At 47.7% G+C, this 20,264-nt stretch overlaps 4 protein-coding genes across 6 annotated transcripts; 1 reads left to right on the forward strand and 3 right to left on the reverse strand.

The window, feature by feature from the left end:
- The first annotated feature begins 4,519 nt into the window (after positions 1-4,519).
- Positions 4,520-5,288, forward strand: LOC100281002 (uncharacterized). The gene has a single exon (NM_001153921.3). The coding sequence runs from the start codon at positions 4,586-4,588 to the stop codon at positions 5,084-5,086; it is 501 nt and encodes a 166-aa protein (NP_001147393.1). The 5' UTR covers positions 4,520-4,585; the 3' UTR covers positions 5,087-5,288.
- A 906-nt stretch (positions 5,289-6,194) lies between these two features.
- Positions 6,195-15,376, reverse strand: LOC100279965 (uncharacterized). Of its 3 annotated transcripts, XM_008674761.4 has the most exons (7): positions 14,977-15,376; positions 14,359-14,400; positions 14,167-14,282; positions 13,726-13,831; positions 13,602-13,655; positions 6,458-6,639; positions 6,195-6,353 (listed from the first exon to the last, which is right to left on the reverse strand). In XM_008674761.4, exons 1-6 carry the CDS (start codon positions 15,262-15,264, stop codon positions 6,484-6,486), a joined length of 762 nt encoding a protein of 253 aa, XP_008672983.1. In that variant the 5' UTR covers positions 15,265-15,376; the 3' UTR covers positions 6,195-6,353; positions 6,458-6,483. The 3 variants fall into 3 exon arrangements, with proteins under 3 accessions (XP_008672983.1, NP_001146385.1, XP_023157734.1); NM_001152913.1 differs by having other exon boundaries at positions 6,227-6,639; positions 14,977-15,297; XM_023301966.2 differs by lacking the exons at positions 6,195-6,353; positions 6,458-6,639 and adding an exon at positions 12,205-12,907.
- Positions 6,919-8,882, reverse strand: LOC118476103 (uncharacterized mitochondrial protein AtMg00810-like). The gene has a single exon (XM_035964217.1). The coding sequence runs from the start codon at positions 7,931-7,933 to the stop codon at positions 7,070-7,072; it is 864 nt and encodes a 287-aa protein (XP_035820110.1). The 5' UTR covers positions 7,934-8,882; the 3' UTR covers positions 6,919-7,069.
- Positions 15,377-16,063: 687 nt separating the features above from the next.
- On the reverse strand, positions 16,064-19,317 carry LOC109939200 (ATP synthase subunit d, mitochondrial). Its single transcript, XM_020546655.2, has 5 exons — positions 18,855-19,317; positions 17,842-17,923; positions 16,851-16,915; positions 16,565-16,651; positions 16,064-16,451 (listed from the first exon to the last, which is right to left on the reverse strand). The coding sequence occupies exons 1-5, from the start codon at positions 19,029-19,031 to the stop codon at positions 16,350-16,352; spliced, it is 513 nt and encodes a 170-aa protein (XP_020402244.1). The 5' UTR covers positions 19,032-19,317; the 3' UTR covers positions 16,064-16,349.
- Positions 19,318-20,264: the final 947 nt, after the last annotated feature.

Below are 20,264 nucleotides of genomic sequence, written 5' to 3' on the forward strand. Positions count from 1 at the left end.
TGGCCCTTGTTGAACTTTTGCACACTTGTTGCAAGATGTTCATTTTCACTCTTAAGTTTCTTAACCTCATTTTTAAGCCTTTCATTATCCACTGCTAACTCATTGTTGAAATCATTGTTCTCAATGGCAACCTTTCCTCTAGTAGTTTCATCAGTCAAATATATCTTCAATTTTTGGTTGTCTAAAGTCAAGACTTCAACTTTTTCGGTCAATTCATCATGTAGACTAGTTTGATCTCCTTGACTCAAATCATCACATGAGGTTGCTACATCAATCTTAACAACAGGGTTAATAGCCTCATGTGTATTGCAAGATAAAAGTTCATTTTCAACAAGAAGATTATCATGATCAAATTTAATCTTAGTATAGTCTTTCTTGATTTTCACTAGTCTATCTTTCAACTCCCTATTAGCTTCATTTAACTTGTCACATTTATCCTTAGCATCTTTTAGGGAGGATGTGAGCTCATTTACAGTGGATGACATAGTTTTGTTTTCTTCTTTCATTTCATCACTAGCTTTCATAACTACGTCATATTTGGCATTCAAAGATTCATTTTCATTTTTCAACTTATCACATTTAGCTTTTGACTTTCTAATGATTTGAGTGTATTCTTTTAGCAAGTCAGCTAGTTCATCATAGGAAGGTGAAGCAAATTCATCATCATTATCACGTCACCTCTAGCCATGAGGCATAGGTGAGAAGTCGATGATGGCGATGGTGGTGGTGAAGAGAAGTCCCCAGCGATGGCGGCAACTTTTTCATCATTTTCTTCTTCACTTGAAGAAGATCCACTTGATGACTCAATGTTAGTGAGCCAATCACCAACAATATATGCCTTTCCATTTTTCTTTTTGTGGAACCTCTTGTGATTTCCATCCTTCCTCTTGAAGAATCTCTTTTCCTTTTTCTCGTCATCGTTGTCATCTTCTTTCTTGCCCTTGAACTTGTTCTTCTTGGGCTTGTTACATTGATGAGCAAGATGACCAAGCTCTCCACAGTTGTAGCAATCTATCTTAGAAATGTGCTTTCTTTTGCTGGAAAAGAATTTCTTCTTTCTTGAATCAAATTTGATGCCTTCTCTGTTGAGCTTCTTTAACATCTTGGTGGTATTCCTCACCATCAAGGTCATCATCACTTGAGGATTCTTCCTCAATTTGTACTTTAGCTTTTCCTTTTCTTTCTTGATTTGCTTTGAGAGCCAAATCCTTTCTCTTGGAAGATGACTCATCCTTGTCATTGATGTGCATGTACATCTCATGAGCATTGATCTTTCCCAATATCTGTGTAGGTGTGGTAACTGAAAGATCCATCTGATGCAGCACAGTGACAATGTGTCCATATTTGTCAATAGGGAGGACACTAAGAATCTTCCTCACAACATCGGGTTGTGAGATTTGTGTAAGCCCCAAGCCATTTACTTCCTCTACAAGAATATTGAGACGTGAGTACATAGCATTGGCATTTTCATTAGCAAGCATTTCAAAAGAATTTAACTTTCTCATAGCAATGTGATATCTCTCCTCACGCTCACTTCTAGTTCATTCATGTAGAGCACATATGTCCATCCACAAATCATGAGCATTTTTATGATTTCTAACTCTATTAAACACATCCTTGCAAAGGCCTCTAAAAAGGGTGTTTTTGGCCTTAGCATTCCATTTCTCATAATTAAACTCTTCACCTACAAGATTTGTGAGATCTCTAGATTCGGGGAATCCTTGTGTGGCGGCTTTGTAGACACCAATGTCTATAGCCTCTAAATATGCTTCCATACGAATTTTCCAATATGGAAAATCGTCACCATCAAAAACGGGAGGAGGTCCATCCCCACCGGACATCGTTACTCTAGCGGTTAAGCTAATCTAAGAGCAACAAGGCTCTAATACCAATTGAAAGGATCACGATGCCCAAGAGGGGGGTGAATTGGGCTTTTCTAAAAATCAACACTAATTAAAACCTAAGCAAGAGCCCAACTTCACCCCTAACAACTAGCACTAAGAGAATAATACTAGAAATACAACAATGTTAAGACAATACTTCAAATACTTGCTAAACAAATACACAATGTAAAATGCTTGAATTAAGTGTGGAATGTAAAGCAAGGTTAAGAAGACTCCTCCAATTTTTCCCGAGGTATCGAAGAGTCGACACTCTCCACTAGTCCTCGTTGGAGCACCCACGCAAGGGTATCGCTCCCCCTTGGTCCTCGCAAGAACCAAGTGCTCACTATGAGATGATCCTTTGCCACTCCGGCACGGTGGATCCCTCACAACCGCTTACAAACTTGAGTCGGGTCACCAACAAGATCTCCACGGTGATCATCGAGCTCGCAACGCCACCAAGCCGTCTAGGTGATGCCGATCACCAAGAGTAACAAGTCGTAGGCTTTCGCTTGACCAAGAGAAGCCTAATGCAAGTGATGTGTGCTCTAGGTGGCTCTCGCTAGCGCTAATGAGGTCCAAATGCGGGATTAAGATTCTCTAATCACCTCACTAGGCTTTTGGTGCTTGCAATGCACTACCAATGTGCAGGAATAAATGTGGGCGGCAAGACATTGAATATGGTGGATGGAGGGGGTATAAATAGCCCTCACCCACCAACTAGCCGTTGCAAGCAATGTTCTGCGCGTGGGCGCACCGGACAGTCCGGTGCGCCACCGGTGCGCCAACGGTGCCCCACCGGTGCGCCAACGGTTGACTCCAACGACTAGTTCTGACAGCTAGCCGTTAGGCTGATGACACACCGGACGGTTTGGTGCGCCACTAAAATTCATCTTGTGAACCTTGCGCTCTCGGGTTTCTGTGTGGGGAAAACTCTTCCCCGGGCCAACCTGGCCCACCTGGCAGAGGGCGCACCGGACAGTCCGGTGCACACCGAACAGTCCGGTGCCCCAAGGCCAGAAACCCTAACTTCTATTTTCTACTGTTTTTCAAATCGGTTTTCGTTCTAACTTGTGAGTATGTTCTAGAGTGACACCTAGCACTATATGTGAGTGTGAATATGCACCAACACTACACTAGAACTCTCTTGGTCAAACTACTCATCGACAACCCCTCTTTATATTACGGCTAAAACAAAATAAGAGACCTAACTATATCACGAGTATCCGCAACTCCTTGACACTCGGACTTCGTAGACCTTCACTTTTCGTTTCGTCGCTTTAGCCCTCGCTTCAAGTTCTTATCTTCGGGATTGTTTTCACCTGTGTAGTACATCTATATGTAATGCGACCTAACTTACCATTTGTCTCTGCAAAACACACGTTAGTCACATATAACATTACGTTGTCATTAATCACTAAAACCAACCAGGGGCCTAGATGCTTTCAGTTCTTTTAGTAACATGACATGGCAATGAAGAAAGTAACTCAAACAATATTGTGCATTAGTTTATCATATTTTAGTCTCTTAAGTTTGTCCAATTTTAAATAAAAAGTATCCATATTTATAATGGGCAGCGTTATTTTCACCTTAGGTAAGCTTCAACCATCGGTAATAAGTAAAGATCGCTTAGTCATTTCACGTTAACGGCTGAAGATCGCTCAATAATTACCGTTGCGTGAAGTTTCACCTAGCGTGACGAATAGCAGATGTATATTTATAATATTAATTACATACTACTAGATTAATTATAAAATACATTTTTGTGATGAATTGATTTAGAACCATAAATATGAATATCATTCACTAGAAACTTTGTCAAGCGTAGACCGCTTTAACTGGTATGTAACACAGTTGTATTTTCTCAAGATACACGAACTATCATTTTTGCGTTAGTATGACATGGCAGTTTTGAAGTGCTATGGTACAATCCATCTCTAATCATATGTGTCTTTAAAAAATATTCAATGGTGCCAACTCTGTCACTGAATAAATCGATTTCTAGCGTTGCTAAACCATTTTTTAAGTTTGACTAAGTCTTAGATTTTTTTCTTGAAAACAAGTTTGCCCAAGTCATAGTACATATATCGTACAGTTGTGGTAACACTACCATCCACGACCCTGCTGTGATGGAACTCAATGCACTTGTACCTCTCCGTGCAAAGAATGTAATTCTTTTTTAGGAGACAAATAATTTTAAATTTGTCTAAACCAAAAGAAAGATATTATTATTTATGAAATATATTATTATAAAATACAATGCAAATGAAACAGTAAGGTAGAGCGTACAATGTTATTAATTTCTCATTGTAAGATGCATTGAAATTGTTTGTGGGTCCCCCCCCCCCCCCCCCCCCCCCCCCTCTAATACAACGAGACTGTCAAAAGGTTAGAGCAACACATCCAACAACTAGACCGACTATCCAAAGTTCAGTTCAACAAATGAGCAGGAACTTCCCAACTCCCAGATCAAACTACACCTGATACCTCCAGAGCGCATTGGCTGGTAAACAACCAGAGGTCAGCTGAGTTCAGAAGGCAGACACAGGTGAGCAACCAACGATGACCATTGCCCTTGCTCACCCGACCACATGCTGATGCTGCTATAAATAGTCCCAGCATCAGGTCTCATCTTCACAGGCATCGCCCAAGAGCAAAACATCTCTAATACACCCAAAGCAAATACGCACGCAGTGATAGCCATGGCTCGTGGCGGATCTGGTTGCCGTCTTCTCGCCCTGCTCCTAGTCTTGACTGCCTTCAATGGCAGCTTTGCAGCTCGACATCTCTTGGACACAGCAGCTGCGCCAGAGGCCACGCCTGCTCAGCCGTCCATTCCAGCGGTTCCAACCAAACTGCCTCCAGTGCCGACCATACCAGCGGTTCCAACCACGCTGACGCTGCCTCCAATGCCTTCCATTCCGGAGGTCCCCAAGATGACAATCCCACCAATCCCGTCCATTCCTATCCCAAAGCTAGCCCTGCCACCAACAGCTGCTGGCGCAATCCCATCTCTCCCAAACCCGGTGGTTCCAACCACCGTACCAGCTATTTCTGCAGTCCCGGTTACCCTGCCACCAATGCCCTCGATTCCCACTACCTTGCCATCCATTCCAACTACGATTCCAACAACAATCCCTACCATTCCCGGACTCCAGGTGCCTCCATTCACCGCCCCATCCCCACAAACCACCAGCCCTTGAAGTTCGATGTAGCAGGAGACTTTTCTTTACATGCTGTTAGTCAGGAGTTTGGCTCATCGTATATGGTCGTTTTCAGTGTGTGTGCCATGTTTGTTCTGCTATTTTGATGATAGTGGCTAGCATGTGGTGTGCTTGTGATTGCAGCCAGTCTATTGTACCACTTTGTTTTGCTGTTATTGAAGTATTACTTGGTCTTTATACATTACTGAGCCAAATGAGATTCCTACATTATTCTTGTCCAGTAACACTATTGGCAGCATGATGTTCCTAGTGCATATACCAAAGCTAAAAAATACCAATTCCCCTGTGCGGAATGATCTCCTCAAAATTAAACATATCTATCTAAAAGGAAGGGGAATGATAGAGGGTAACGGAAGCAATACTGACTTTTGGTCTGAGACTTGTGGCAACGTGTCCCTGAAGGACAATTTCCAGGCTTGTTCAATATTTGCAATGAACAAGAATGTTCTGCACAGTAAATCCATAGTAAGAGATGCACTTGACCTTAAGACTATGGTTTGATTAAGAGTTACAACCAGCAACTAACAAGATTGCATGACATAGGGGGTGTTTGTTTGGGATTATAATCTGGCCAGATTATATAATCCAACACATTTTGAACTAAGCTGACCAGCAATGTGTTTGTTTGGGTTCTGCGGCGACAAACTGGTGGCGCCGTGCTGGCGCACGGCAGCTGGCTGGAACGTGAAAGAGATGAGGAGATAAATCCCTTCTTTATATTAACTCTCCTCTGTCCTTTATTTGTTACAATCCTATGGCTCAACAACTAACAATGCATCTCCTATCTAGTAACAACTCCTAATCTAAGAGGATCTCCTATTTTTCCTCCCTAGTAAAAAATCCTATCCTAACTAGGCCGACGGCTTAGCTTCTTGTGGCCTGCTATAGTCTTAGGCCTCCTGGCATATAATTGCCGGTCATAAACAGATAGTGTGGCAAGTTCACGGTGAACACCGATGTCGTTCAGAACATAATAGTAGCTACAAAAACATTTGGAAGGCAAGAATGTCCCTCAAGATCAAAATATTGGTGGCTTACCGTGAAGACTGATATTAAAGAAAAGATACCATCCATCATGTCAACACAATGAACCAAAACAAATAATAAAAAAAAGGTCATGAAACAATTACCATGGTGAAATTCAAAAGATAGATGACTGTACAGTTTACACTGGAGCAGTTCAATATGGCCTAGCACTCTAGCAGTTAGCTTGGATAAGGCGCTGAATATTTCTGGTGCCTACATGCTTGGTGAAAAAAAAAACCATGGAGATTCCAGAATAAATATCGATGCAAATGAATAAGAACTAGAGGCTTGCAAGTACATACGATTGCGTGTCTCCACACTTACACTCATCCTTAACCCGTGATTGTGGTTTATAGATATAGTTCTATCTTCCTACTGCAAGCTGAGTTCACTGCATTTCCAAGATTCTCAATTTTTTCATATTCCACTTCGAACATGACCATAACGGTACCATCTTTTCCAGTGTCATAGTCCTGTTTGATATCTTCAGCTTCGAAATGTTGTAGCTGTTTGAACATTTAATTCAGTCACACATGCTTTTGAAAGTACAAATCAAGCAAGAGATGCAGCAAGGCATAACCATGTTGAAAGAACATGGATAAAACAAAGAACTAAGTGACAATAAGCAACAGAAGCACATGATAAGTAGGATTTTAAAAAAGGAAGAAAGAAGAACCAGCTAATTCGGGGGACTAGCTGAGCTAAGCCTTTTCTTTTATAAGGCAATTCACTAAGCTTTGTGTTGGGAAATAAACTGTGAACTACTCAATTTACAATTGTTAGAATAGGAACCCATACCCTAATCAGGGGTTGGGAGTGATATTAAATAGAGAGAGTAACTGGGCCAAGGCCCATTACACAGGGGTATAACGATCATTACACAGGGAATAACACAAACCCTAGACGGGTAGTCTAACACCCCCCGCAGTCACAACTCTATCCTGTACAGATGTTGAGACTGGATCGGAAGTCTAAAAAGACACTCGACGGTAACCCCTTGGTGAAGATGTCGGCGAACTGAAGCGTGGTGGGGACGCTGAGAACGCGGACGTCACCGGCAGCGACACGCTCGCGGACGAAGTGCAGGTCGATCTCCACATGCTTCGTGCGCTGATGCTGCACGGGGTTGGTGGAGAGGTAGACCGCGCTGACGTTGTCGCAGTAGACGAGGGTGGCGCGCTGGAGGGGACTGTGAAGCTCGTGGAGGAGCTGGCGCAGCCAGGAGGCCTCGGCCACGCCGTTGGCCACGGCACGGTACTCGGCCTCAGCGCTGGAGCGAGAGACGACGGGCTGCCTCTTGGCGGCCCAAGAGACGAGGTTGGCGCCCAGGAAGACGGCGTAGCCGGAGGTGGACCGGCGCGTGTCGGGACAGCCAGCCCAGTCAGCGTCGGTGTAGACCACGAGCTCCGACGTCGGGGATGGGCGGAGTAGGAGGCCGTAGTCGAGGGAGCCGCGGAGGTAGCGTAGAATCCGCTTAAGCGCAGTGAGATGGGGCTCCCGCGGAGTGTGCATGTGCAGGCACACCTGCTGGACGGCGTAAGCGATGTCGGGCCTGGAGAACGTGAGGTACTGGAGCGCGCCGGTGAGGCTCCGGTAGGACGTCGCGTCGGCGACCGGAGGCCCGTCGTCCTCAGAGAGCTTCGCCTGAGTGTCGACAGGCGTGGTGCAGGGCTTGCAGTCAGACATGCCAGCCCGCTCCAGGATGTCGATGGCGTACTGGCGCTGGTGGAGGAAGAGACCCTGAGGCCGACGTTCGGCGGTGACGCCGAGGAAGTGGTGGAGGGGCCCCAGGTTCTTCATCGCGAACTCCCGCTGAAGGGCGACGATCGTGCGGCAAAGGAGGTCGGCGGTGGAGGCCGTGAGCACAATGTCGTCGACGTAGAGCAGGAGGTAGACGGTGTCGTCGCCGCGCCGGTAGATGAACAGGGACGTGTCCGACTTGGCCTCGACGAAGCCGACGGAGGCCAGGTAGGAGGCGAAGCGGCTGTACCAAGCCCGTGGCGCCTGCTTGAGGCCGTACAGGGATCGGTTCAGCCGGCAAACCAGGTCCGGACGGTCAGCGTCGACGAAGCCGGTGGGCTGGCTGCAGTAGACAGTCTCCGTCAGAGTGCCGTGGAGGAAGGCATTCTTGACATCGAGCTGATGGATCGCCCAGTCGCGGGAGAGGGCGAGGGAGAGGACGGCGCGAATAGTGCGAACTTGACGACAGGGCTGAAGGTCTCGTCGTAGTCCACTCCGGGGCGCTGGGTGAAGCCCCGAAGGACCCAACGGGCCTTGTAGCGGTCGAGGGAGCCGTCCGAGGTCAGCTTGTGGCGAAATAGCCACTTGCCGGTGACCACGTTGGTGCCTGGTGGACGTGGCACCAGGTCCCAAGTGTGGTTGGCCAAGAGGGTCGCGTACTCCTCCTCCATAGCGCGACGCCAGTGTGGGTCGGCGAGGGCAGTGCGAACGGAGGAGGGTACCGGGGAAGCGTCGGGTGGAGTGCTGGTCGTAGCGGCTGCCAGGATGAGCCGGTCGACGGGGCGGAGAACGCCAGCAGCGCGTCGAGTCACCATCGGGTGGACGTGCCCGGGGTCGCGATGGATGACGACCGGGTGGTATACGAATGACTCGGAGTGAGCCACCGGAACGTCGGGAGCGGCTGGAGGGGCCGGCTCACGGCGGTGATAGACGACGGCGGGGTCGGCGAATCGGGCCGCACTCGTCGATGGGCACGCGTCGGGGGGCGCCGAGGTAGTGGCGTGGCCGCGGCGATGGTAGACGAGGGCGGGGTTGGCGAATCGAGCCGGAGTCGACGGGGCCGCGCGCGGCGCAGGCGGGGTCGACGGGGCCGTGCGTGGCGCAGGCAGGATCGTCGGGGCCGCGCGTGGCGCAGGCGGGGTCGACGGAGCCGTGCGTGGTGCAGGCAGGACCGACGGGGCCGCGCGTGGCGCAGGCGGGGTCGACGGGGCCGCGCGTGGCGCGGAAGAGGTCGTGGGGGCCGCACGAGGAGCAGGTAACGGCGCAAGACGGGGAGCCGAAGGTGGGGGAGGAATCGGATCGGACTCGAGGAGGGAGTCAAGATCGGTGGGTGGGGTGGAGCCAGCAAGGGGAAACACATCTTCGTCAAAGACGACATGACGAGAGATGATGATGCGGTGGGAGGTGAGGTCCAGACACCGGTACCCCTTGTGGTCAGGGGAGTAGCCAAGGAATAGACAGCGGGTGGAGCGAGGAGAAAGCTTATGTGGAGCGGTAGCGGAAGTGTTAGGGTAGCAGGCACAGCCGAACACGCGAAGGTGGTCATAGGAAGGGGTTGTGTCGTAAAGAGCGAAGTGGGGGGTAGGGTGGCGTACCGCCTTCGAGGGAAGACGGTTGAGGAGGTGGGTGGCAGTATGCAGGGCCTCTGCCCAGTAGCTGGCAGGGAGAGACGCCTGGAAGAGGAGACAGCGGAGCATATTGGTGGTGGTGCGGATCATGCGTTCGGCTCGGCCGTTCTGGGCAGAAGTGTAGGGGCACGAGAGACGCAACTGGACGCCATGAGTGAGGAAGAAGGTGCGAGAGGCGTTGTTATCGAACTCGCGGCCATTGTCACACTGCAGAGCACGGACCAGGCGACGAAACTGAGTGGATACCCAGGTGAAGAAGTGTGTGAGGGTGGTGAATGTGTCCGACTTCAACCGAAGCGGGAAGGTCCAGAGAAAATGGGAAAAATCATCCAAAATCACCAGATAATATTTATAACCAGAAAGACTGAGTACAGGGGAGGTCCAAAGGTCACAATGAACCAGATCAAAAGCCTGCTCAGCCCGAGAAGAAGAAGTAGTAAATGGGAGACGAGTATGTCGGCCTAACTGACAAGCATGACAGAGACCCTCAAAATGTCCCCTACTACATGAAAGATCGAGACTACTGGTAATCTTGGTCATGACGTCGGGTCCAGGATGGCCGAGACGTCGATGCCATGTGGTGGAGGAGGTGGTGGAGACAAAGGCAGGAGGTGGAGACACGCCGGCGGTGGAGGGCTGGAGCGTGTAGAGAGGCCCCGAGCTGTCACAGCGGGCGAGAAGGGTCCTGGTGGCCAGATCCTTCACAGAAAAACCAGAGGGGTCAAACTCAATGGAACAAGAGTTGTCAGTAGTGAATCGACGAACAGAAAGAAGATTGTGGGTGATGTGGGGAGCTACGAGAACATCGTTGAGGTAAAACGGCCCAGGGAGAACCGAGGCACCTACTGAGGTGACTGGCAGAGTGGAACCGTTTCCAACGACGATCGAGGATGGGTGAGAGGGGAGGGGGGATGAGAGCGAGAGAGCGTGCCTGCCGTGGGGGTGGTGTGGTACGAGGCACCGGAGTCGATCACCCATTCGGAGGGGGGTGGGGTCATCGCCATGGTGCTGAAAGCAGCAGCGAGGGAGGTGCTGTCCCAACCACCAGCCGGCGGGGACCAAGCCGTCGAGGTGTGGGTCCCCGGGGGCAGGAGCGCGGGCGGAGCCTGGGGCACGACGGGAACACCATAAGGAGGTGCGCCGTAGTGAGGTGTAGTCAGGAGGGCGGGCGCCGGAGGACGGGGGGTACTCGGTGCCTGGCCCGGCCACATGGCGATGGTCCCGGTCCAGAGGTTGTAGAAGGACGGCCACGCGTGGCCGCCACCCCGGCCGGAGGGACCACCACGAGAGGAGCCGCCGCTCCCACGGCCGCCCTTGCGGGAGCGACGACCCCCGTCGGTCGTGGAAGTCGGACGAGGGGCCGCCGGGACGGCAGGTGGGGGGCGGGTGGGAGCCCCGGTCGACGGAGGACGGGTGGCCTGGCCCCCTGAAGGCGGCTGACCACTGGTGGGAGCGCTGTAGAGGGCCGAGGCAGGAGTGGGTGCCTCATTCGCCATGGTGAGCTCCTCGAGGAGAAGCTCGTTCCGCACGGCGTGGAAGGTGGGGAAGGGCACGCTCCTCTTGATGAGAGCCTTCAGGTGGCCGTAGCGGGGGCTGAGGCCACGCAGGAGGTTCAGCACCAAGGTACGATCGGCAACTGGCTCACCGAGATCGCGGAGAGAGTCAGCGAGGCCCTTCATCTGGCGGCAGTATTCGCCCACGGAGAGGTCCCCCTGAGAGAACAGGTGGAACTGGGCGTCGAGGTGGAGTGCCCGAGCATCCCGATTCCCGAGGAACTGGTCCTCGAGAGCGAGCCATGCCTGGCGCGCAGTGTCCGCCTGGTCGCGGATGATGTCCTGTAGCTCAACGGTGATGGTGCCGTGGAGCCACGAGAGGACAACGCTGTCCATGAGGCACCAGGAGCGAGGCGACGGAGTGTCGTGGTCGACGAGGACGTGGTCGTCAAGGACGAATCGCCGCAGCGTGAGAAGGACCTGTCCTCGCCACCGAGGGTAGTGGGAGGACGCCGGATCAAACACCACGGACACGAGGGCCCGGATGTTGTGCAGGCCGGCGGCTTGAGCGTGGAGAGCAGCGATGAGGTCGGCGTCGACGTCAGAGGCGTGGGGGTCCTCTGGGGGCGCCGCATCGGCGAGTGTCGGACGGCCGAGGAGGCGCTGCGTGGTGGCCATCTGGGTGGTCAGAGCGGCGCCCAGGGCACGCTCACGCTCCAGGGCGAGGGAGGCAGCGCGCTCGCGCTCCCGCGAGGCCGTCACAGCGGCCTGGATCGTGGCGAGGGTGCCGACGAGCGGGGAGTCGGTGGAGGGCGCGACTCGGTGACTCCAGGTGGGTGAAGCGAAGGCGGGAAAGCCCGGTGGTGAGCTGCGACGCAGGGGCAGCGGGGAGGAGGCGTGGATCAGACCAAGGCCGGCGATGTAGGGGGCCCCCCATGGGTGAGCTCGCTGCTGGGTGCAGCAGGGGCGATGGGGGGGTGTGTGCCAGGGCCGGTGATGTCCCCGACGTGGAATCCGGCCGTGGTGGCAGCAGGGGCGTCCATCGGGCGTTGACGCAGCAGGGGGACGGGGCTCGGCGGTGGGGAAGGGGAGGGAGGTAGAGGGCCGACGGCTGGAGGAGGGGCCGGCGGCCGAGGGAGGGAGGAGGCCGGCGGCGCTGGCTGCGTGGAGGCCGGCGGCGGCGGCTACAGTGGAGGGAAAAAACCCCTGGCGGCTGTGGCTGCTCGGGGAGAGGAAAAAAGACTAAACCTAGCTGATACCATGTTAGAATAGGAACCCATACCCTAATCAGGGGTTGGGAGTGATATTAAATAGAGAGAGTAACTGGGCCAAGGCCCATTACACAGGGGTATAACGGTCATTACACAGGGAATAACACAAACCCTAGACGGGTAGTCTAACAACAATTAGTTTTATATTGCAGTTATCGCTACCACCCTCAATGGGGCATAGATCCATCCAATACAAGATTACATAATGCAACTGTTCAATGTTAACTTTCAGAAATTTGTGTAGCACAAGCATATGTTAGCATTGGCAAAGCAATGCTCTCGTTGTTCCTAATTGTAAAAACTATGTACCTAGAAAAGCTAGAATGACTTACAATTTGGAATGGTGGAGTACTACTTAGAACCGCTTCAATAGGATTTGGGACAACAATACATGTCATAATTCATAGTACTTCATTATGACATATATAAATACCTACGGAGTACGGTTGCTGTTTCATAAATTAAGAGTTCAACTCTATTCAGTTTCTGTTGTATGTCCATCACCAGAGATTTGAGAGAGGATTGAGGAAGAATTGCAGGGAATGGCACAGTACTGTAAACACTAACCAGGGAAGAGAGGGGAGCGACTGCCCTAGGGCTAACCATCCTTTAGGAGAAAAGGGAAGGGGGGCAACAGCGGACCTGCTGCCGACACCGGCATGAGCAAGAGTATGAGAGGTTAAACCTCTTAATTCGTTCTTCTTTATTTTCCTACATATGTCTCCTCTCTATTTATAAATGTGACTTAAGTCTTACATCCTTAAACAACCTATAGATGAAACCTTACAATTATGATCTTAAATAAGAGATAACAAGGCTTGAGGGTTAACTGGATGTCGGGTCATTGGTAGCCCACAGGGGTGGCGGCAGCGCTGCACTAGCTGCCGACACCCTTTGCCTGGCCACCAGTGCTTTTTTGGCTCATCATAGTTGTATACTTGGTTAACAGTGAGAATCATATTTCAGAACCAAACCTACTAGTATCAGAAAACATTCTAGTTTGCAAAAGGATGTCCAAGAAGTTACTGGAATCAGGTCAGTTGCAGGTAATACAAAATATACACACTGTATGGTAGATCAAACAATTAGATGTACAACCTACTCTGTAAGTCTGTATGTTGTAGTGAACGTGCAAATTAGATAACCTAGACCTTAATTTTCAAGGATAATTTATAATTAGTATCCAGTGCTTGTGCACACCATCAATACACTGAGACATGCTTAAAACAGTTCAAAGTAATTATGTTTTAATGAAGGACAAAAAAAGGTAGGTAAAATCCAGTTTTACACGTGTGCTACATTCCAAAAAACAATATGATGAATTAATGATAATCACCTGATGATAGACTGTTCCCAACAGATTAAATGGTACTTCCATACCCACACGAGCCTGGAATGTGAATCACACCATGTAAACATTATTATCGATAAAAAATACTAAATAATTAGACATCAATCACCTTTGGTTTCACAAGACAAGTAGGAGCATCTTTAAGACATTCAGAAGCAACCCCACCATAAGCCCTCACCAGTCCACCGGTTCCCAGTTTTATGCCTCCAAAATATCTATTCATGTCATTCAAAACACCTTTGGTTTCACAAGATAAGCTAAGGTGATAATTACACGAAGGAATACTGTCAAAATGTGGTGGAGTGTACAAAATATAGATGATACTGCTTCCGATCCAAATTATAAGATATTTTGGCTTTTTCAGATTCATAGTTTTTACTATGCAGTTATATATACATTGTCTAGATACATACTAAAAGTAATGCATCTAAAAAAGGCAAAATGACTTATAATTTGGAATCGAAGGAGTACAAATTACTGATCACTAAAATGGATTGGTAAGGTCTTTTCAGAACATGTAAATGAAGTATGTTACTTGACAAAATGATACCTAATCACAACCACCATGACCTTATCAATGCCAGAGGAAATGATGGCAGAGTATATTGGCTTCCCAGCTGTACTAGAAGGTTCACCGTCATCGTTGTAACGGAATTGATCTCCCAGCTAAACACACATACATGCAAGATAAATTCACTGTTAACGCAAATGTGAATGCCAAGTTTGAGATGGAACTACAAACCTTGTATGCCCAGCAATTATGGGTAGCACGTGGATCCTTGACCTATCACACAAAACCAAGTGGACCACGTTAACTTAGTTACTTACTCTTACTGTGTTTAAAAAAGAAAACAGAGTTGGAAATTGCACAAATACATGGATAAGTTTGCAGTGTGTAACACCCATGATGAATAGCAAGATGTTCAGTGATTTAACTGGCAAGTGAGCCACCCACCCACTGTGTACAAGTTCCAAGAGTCTGAACGGGGAAGGGCAAGAAAGAAAATAGAGAAGATAAAGCTAAGGAAGCGAGGCTTCGTAGTCCGTATCGAGATCCTCCTCTGGTCCCGGTTGTTGCTGCTCACGCCGTCGGCTTGATCTCACTGACGGCCACAGGTTGTGACTTGTGACACAGTGGAGATGAGTGGAAACATGTTTGAAGTTAGTATTACATGGGTGAATTCCTCGATGCAGCGTTTTCTAGTGTTCAAAATGACCCAACGTCAGTTGATCGGCCACAGGCAAAACAATGGGGCACCGCAATTACACCGCAATCGCAGCGCTAACTATACATGAGGCACAGATTCTGCTGCAGCTGGATGGATATACGAGGAACTACGTGTAGGGAGGGGAGAGCAACCTGATCCAGGAAGGCCATGGCGGCACGCTCGTTGGGGACCGGGGCCGCGATGGCGATGAACTTGCTGCGCTTGATCTCGCGCTCGCAGCTCACGCGCCCGACGAGCGTCGTGTACGGGGAGGGCGTCGCGGATGAGGAGGACGGGGCCGCCATAGCCCGCGCGGGTGCGGGGGCTTGGGAGGCGCTGGCGCAGGCGAAACTACGCCGGACTGTAGCGGCGTCTGGCTGGGAGAGCAGGAGGGGAATGGAGCGGAGGCGTGGAGATACGCGCAGGCGCACCACCGCCATGTCGCGGGGCGCGTCGCTTTGGTGGAAACCGTGGGTGCCCGGATTCCGTGTACCGGCCGGAGCTGCTCGCTGGGCCACTCAGTACCGGTGGGGTCAGTGTTGGCTAATGTTTGTCTCGCTGAGCAAATGAAAGTGAAACGAATAGTGTTGAACCAGGCTGCGTATTTTCAATAGTGGAGGAAATCCAATCAAATCCACATTGGCCTTGTTTGGATATACTCCACACCAATCCACATGTTTAGTAAATTGAAGTGAAAATTAAACTAAGTTTCACCCTAGTGCACTCCAATACATATCCAGCCCCACGGCCACCTGAGGCACTTCTCGGTTTCACTGTATTCGGAGAAAAAACATTACGTTCAAAACAGTAGGACAAACCAAGTCTTCAGTTCAACAAAGAATCATACGTTTATCCTTCAAAATACATACCCCCATTCGTTCTTTTTTATTTGTTACATTTTAACTAGTAATTTCCCTTCGTTCTTTTTTATTTGTTACGTTTTAGTTTAAAATTGAACTAGTTCTTTTTTATTTATCACGTTTTAGTTTAAAATTGAATCTTTTATTTGTTACGTTTTAGTTTAAAATTGAACTAGTTTTTTTTATTTATCACGTTTTAGTTTAAAATTGAACTATCAAACGACAAATATTCGAGAAGTATATCAGTATTTGGATCTACAGACATTACGATAGACTGTTGTGCCCACGACGGGGCAGTTTCAACTTTCTAACAGGTCATAACGTAGGACAAGTGCCACACTTGCACCGAACAAAAAAATTAAGCATCCAGACCAATGCGTCACAGAAAGTCAGTTGGAAAAGGGTCTGCAGAAATCCTCTTATTCAGGTAGAAAGAAGCTAAGAACATATCACAATCTTTGTACGATAAAAGCGGAGATCCTCTATGATGAGGTCAAACAAAACATGTTTCTACGGAATCAAGAAAGCTTGACACAGTCGATTCTGTAGGCATTCCACCCAAACCCCGTGCACATGCTATGGAAACCACCCAATTCAGGGCACAGGAAAATTATTGGTTCTTCACGGACATGGAAATGGCATCATAAGAGTTCTCTCCAATCTCTTCAATATCCCCAGTTATCGTTACGGATTTCATCGTCAAACTTCTTCCTGAGTTCAGGGTACTTCTCAAAGTAATCATCTGCTGTCATTGTACTGATCTTTTTCTGTACACATAAACAAGATATTAAAGCGAAAGGGTATGGTGTCTTTAAAAATGACGATAAATGCTAATGATTCTGGAAATGGAATTATATGAACACTGAAGAATATCCCCTACCCTCATTTCCTCCATTTCAGCAAGTTCCTTCTCTATCCTTTCTGACTCCTTCTGATGCTCTTTCTCAGCCTCCTTTAATTCAGCAATCTACAGGTAACATAAATATAAGAACCAAAAAGAAGCACATCAGCAATAAGGTAAGGAGTTAATACGGGAACTAAAAAATTGGATGCACTCATCTAGGAAATGTTGGTAGAGCAACTCAAGATAGAAAACACAAAAAACAGAATAGATTTTCAGGCAATAAACTTTAAAATACAAAAGTGTGAGAGCAACAGCTGCTGACCACAGCATCAAACTTTGGCTTGTACTGGGGAGTAACTGTGTCGACGTACTTCGGGATCTCGATGCCTGCATTTATTTCAAGTTTACTACCTCAGAAAGTGGACAAAGAGAACAGAATTATATAGAAAAAAATGGCATACACAGGACCAACAATCATCATGTGAAGTACATTCAGGGAGCATTTGGCAAAGCTCCCGCAGCTCTGCTCCCAGCGAGAATCACTTCTGCGCAGCCAAACGAAAAAAACTGAACTGCTCCATGGTGGGAGCTGAGTGAATCTAGTCTCTGTTTTGTACTATAGTGGGAGCCAAAAAAAACTGCTCCCCACCGCTCCCAACCTGCTCCACACTCTCCGACCCCTCAGGAATCACTTCGTATACTATTTGTGAAACATTTTTCGTCACATAGATGCACGCTTGCTAGGGAATCACTCTACTAGAGAATCGGCTAACAGATCTATAGAATCATAGAGCGGAGGTCTGCCAAACAGGCACTCTATAGCAAATATACCAAGGACTAGTGTAGGGCATCCATCGCAACAAACTGAGGTGTATGTGTACAGAGTAATGTATTCTTAATAGACCAAGGTATGATACATAGCCTTACATTTCCATAGCTTGTAGTAAAAAAAATGCTACCATATTGCAACACAAGTATTCAATAGAAATACTAATGGGGGTACATATAATAACTTGTCCATCTAACAGTACTCTATAGTTTTACAAACACTGGGGCAATTGTTATACCAGATGCTCAGACCAAAAACACATTGGTATCTGAGAATCAGAGATATATGGGATATCCATGAGTATGAATCTTTAGACAGAAACTAGAAAGTAGCTTGAAAATCAACAGACCAGAAAACTTTTCACATTGCAAAAAAGATAATCAACAGAGTACAACAAACACTTTAGAATATCCTTGATGTTCACAGAAAACGCGCCTTTTAGATTCTATAATTGAAATTAGGTTTGGCGTACAAGGATACTTACTTTCAAAAGCCTCTTTGTACATATCCACCACTTTTGATCCAATTCCTTTTCTGTAGTACTCCCAATCAATCGGCTGGGGTTCCTGCAAACAAAATAAGTAAAAGGTTTAGAGAACAAAGACCCATTGATCTAGGATACATAACTAACACATGTGGAAGACACAGTACTGCAAATTTGAGGAATAGTGCATGCCTCAGCTGCCTCCCAGGAACTTTCAAGATAACGTAGCAAATGAACAAGAATAAAAGCACCCAACATGACAGGAGAGATCACTCGATCAACTCCGTACTAAGCTAAATCAAAGGAAGCTTGCAGCCTACCAAGAGTATAAAAGAACCCAATATGTGACTGCAGTTTGAATAATATAAACCTTACAACTTACGAGGGTAAAACAAACCTTTTCGAGCAGAAAACAAAACACCTTGTTCACATATGAAGCCAAGATTGGCCCTCTCTGGTCTCAAAAAACAAAAGCTGTCCTTCTCTATTGATAGAACATGTATTTTCTCTGAAATCACTCGGTTATTCAAATGTAATGCATCCATCGTCTTTCATCAGAGATTGAACCAAACATTCTCATAACAGAAGAGTTTCCCAGATCCCAGGTAATGGAGGGCTTGAGCACAGTTTCAAAGTTGACTAAATACAGGATAAACTGTAATGGTTCTAACAGTGTCCGGTTGCTGTGTTCATTACGGATCAATAATAAAAAGTAAAGCGCTAATAATGACCACAAAGTGAAAATGCAGGATACCTATCCTAATTTGTACAAATATAACTAGAATCAAACAACGTTACGTCAACATGAGACCACTAGCGCTCAAGAAAAAATGTAACCATACATAAAAAAAGCGAACACAGCTGATTCCCTCGAGTACCCCGCATGACACCATTTGTACATAGACTAGTCAAACGGATCGATCTGGGTCAGCGCAGAAAGAGCAGCGACAGATCTGGAAACCCTAGGTCAGATCAGCCCAAGGGGGAAGGAGAAGAAAAGCGAGATCGGACACCTGGGAGAACTTGGTCTGGAGCTGGTGGTTGACGTCATCGAAAGCGCGGCGGAGGGCGGCGAACTCCTTGCGCGCCTCGTCGGTGACGAGCAACTTGGCCATGCCGTCCCAGTCGATGATCGTCCTGCCGGCCTTCACCGCCGCATCGACCACCTTCTTCGCGCCGTTGCCGCTCATATTCTCCGGCCCGCCGCTGACTCCTCCCTCGGCCTGCTGGATCCTGCAGACTCTCTCCTCTCTCCCTATCGCCGCCGCCGCTGCGCTGCGTTCCGACCGAACAAGGAACTGGTGGTGCTCGTTAAGTGGAGAGAGGAGTATTTGGTGAGTTAGAACAGGCCGTGGCCCGTGAAGAAGGAAGGACACCTTGTTCGATGGGCTGAAACAGTCCGCGTCTGAAGATTGTTGGGTTGGGCTGTATGCCACGCCTGAAGCCTGTTTTGTTCTTTCGGCGACAGAAATCTCAAGTCTGTATTGGTGCGTAAGAAGTCCATTGAGAGTTGAGACCTCTTCAACTTCGGCCGGAATCCGATTTGTCTCTCCATTCTTTAAAAAAAAGGACAATTGCGTGTTTTGAGGCGTGACAGTGTATTTTATCCCTATTTTTTACAATTTATATATCTATCTCTATTTTTTGTAAATGAAACTATTGTTTGTTCTACTTCTTATACGAGTAGGTATAACCACTATAATTTTAAACCATGACTTTCGTCGTGTGTTGGACGTATCCACGAGCAAGTATAATTACTACACCTTTAAAACATAACGAGATTAAAGCACGATTTTCGTCGTGTGTCGTGGACATTTACTATCGTGACTCGTGTTTGTTTATCTTACATAAAAGATAGATATCATATACACACCAATAATTTGAAAATAAAAGTTATAATCGTGTTTAAATAAATATTTGTATATATGTATACTATATATAAAAATTATATATATAGTCGGTATATTGAAAGCCCAGGACTTCCAATAGTTACGGAAGCCCTAGCCTTCCCCTCGTCCGCATTAGCCAATCCCTGGTTCACACCAAACAATCAGGCATCAGGTCAAACTTCTCTCACGCGTCTTAGTCAAACCTTCGATCCAACACCCCAACCCTCGCGTGGGACCCACGTCACAATTATGGTTTTTTTTGCGCATAAATAGTTTATAGAAATAGCGTAAATATTTCATATAAATAGCATAAAAACTCGACCAAACATTGAACCACATCCACTTACACAAGCACATGCATGCAAATTATATTTTTATGGTAGATCCAATAATTATGATAGATTGTAAAAGTTTCCATTGCATGTGTATAAATTTTAGATGATATTTTTTGTTTTCATTTCATACGCATAAAAATTGTATGACTTTATAAATATAGGATCACTCTAACAATATTAACGGTGTTCGGTTTTACTC

The sequence above is a fragment of the Zea mays genome, chromosome 1 (genome assembly GCF_902167145.1).
Source record: "Zea mays cultivar B73 chromosome 1, Zm-B73-REFERENCE-NAM-5.0, whole genome shotgun sequence".
NCBI classification, from domain to species: domain Eukaryota; kingdom Viridiplantae; phylum Streptophyta; class Magnoliopsida; order Poales; family Poaceae; genus Zea; species Zea mays.

Coding starts and splice junctions, on each gene's coding strand:
- LOC100281002 (NM_001153921.3), top strand. CDS start 4,586: ATGGCTCGTGGCGGATCTGGTTGCCGTCTTCTCGCCCTGCTCCTAGTC.
- LOC118476103 (XM_035964217.1), bottom strand. CDS start 7,933: ATGAAGAACCTGGGGCCCCTCCACCACTTCCTCGGCGTCACCGCCGAA.
- LOC100279965 (XM_008674761.4), bottom strand. CDS start 15,264: ATGGCGGTGGTGCGCCTGCGCGTATCTCCACGCCTCCGCTCCATTCCC. Junction 14,283..14,358: donor ATAATTGCTGGGCATACAAG/GTTTGTAGTTCC, acceptor ATGTGTGTTTAG/CTGGGAGATCAATTCCGTTA. Junction 13,656..13,725: donor CTTGTCTTGTGAAACCAAAG/GTGATTGATGTC, acceptor TTCACATTCCAG/GCTCGTGTGGGTATGGAAGT.
- LOC109939200 (XM_020546655.2), bottom strand. CDS start 19,031: ATGAGCGGCAACGGCGCGAAGAAGGTGGTCGATGCGGCGGTGAAGGCC. Junction 17,924..18,854: donor TCCAGACCAAGTTCTCCCAG/GTGTCCGATCTC, acceptor TTTTGTTTGCAG/GAACCCCAGCCGATTGATTG. Junction 16,916..17,841: donor GTACAAAGAGGCTTTTGAAA/GTAAGTATCCTT, acceptor AAATAAATGCAG/GCATCGAGATCCCGAAGTAC.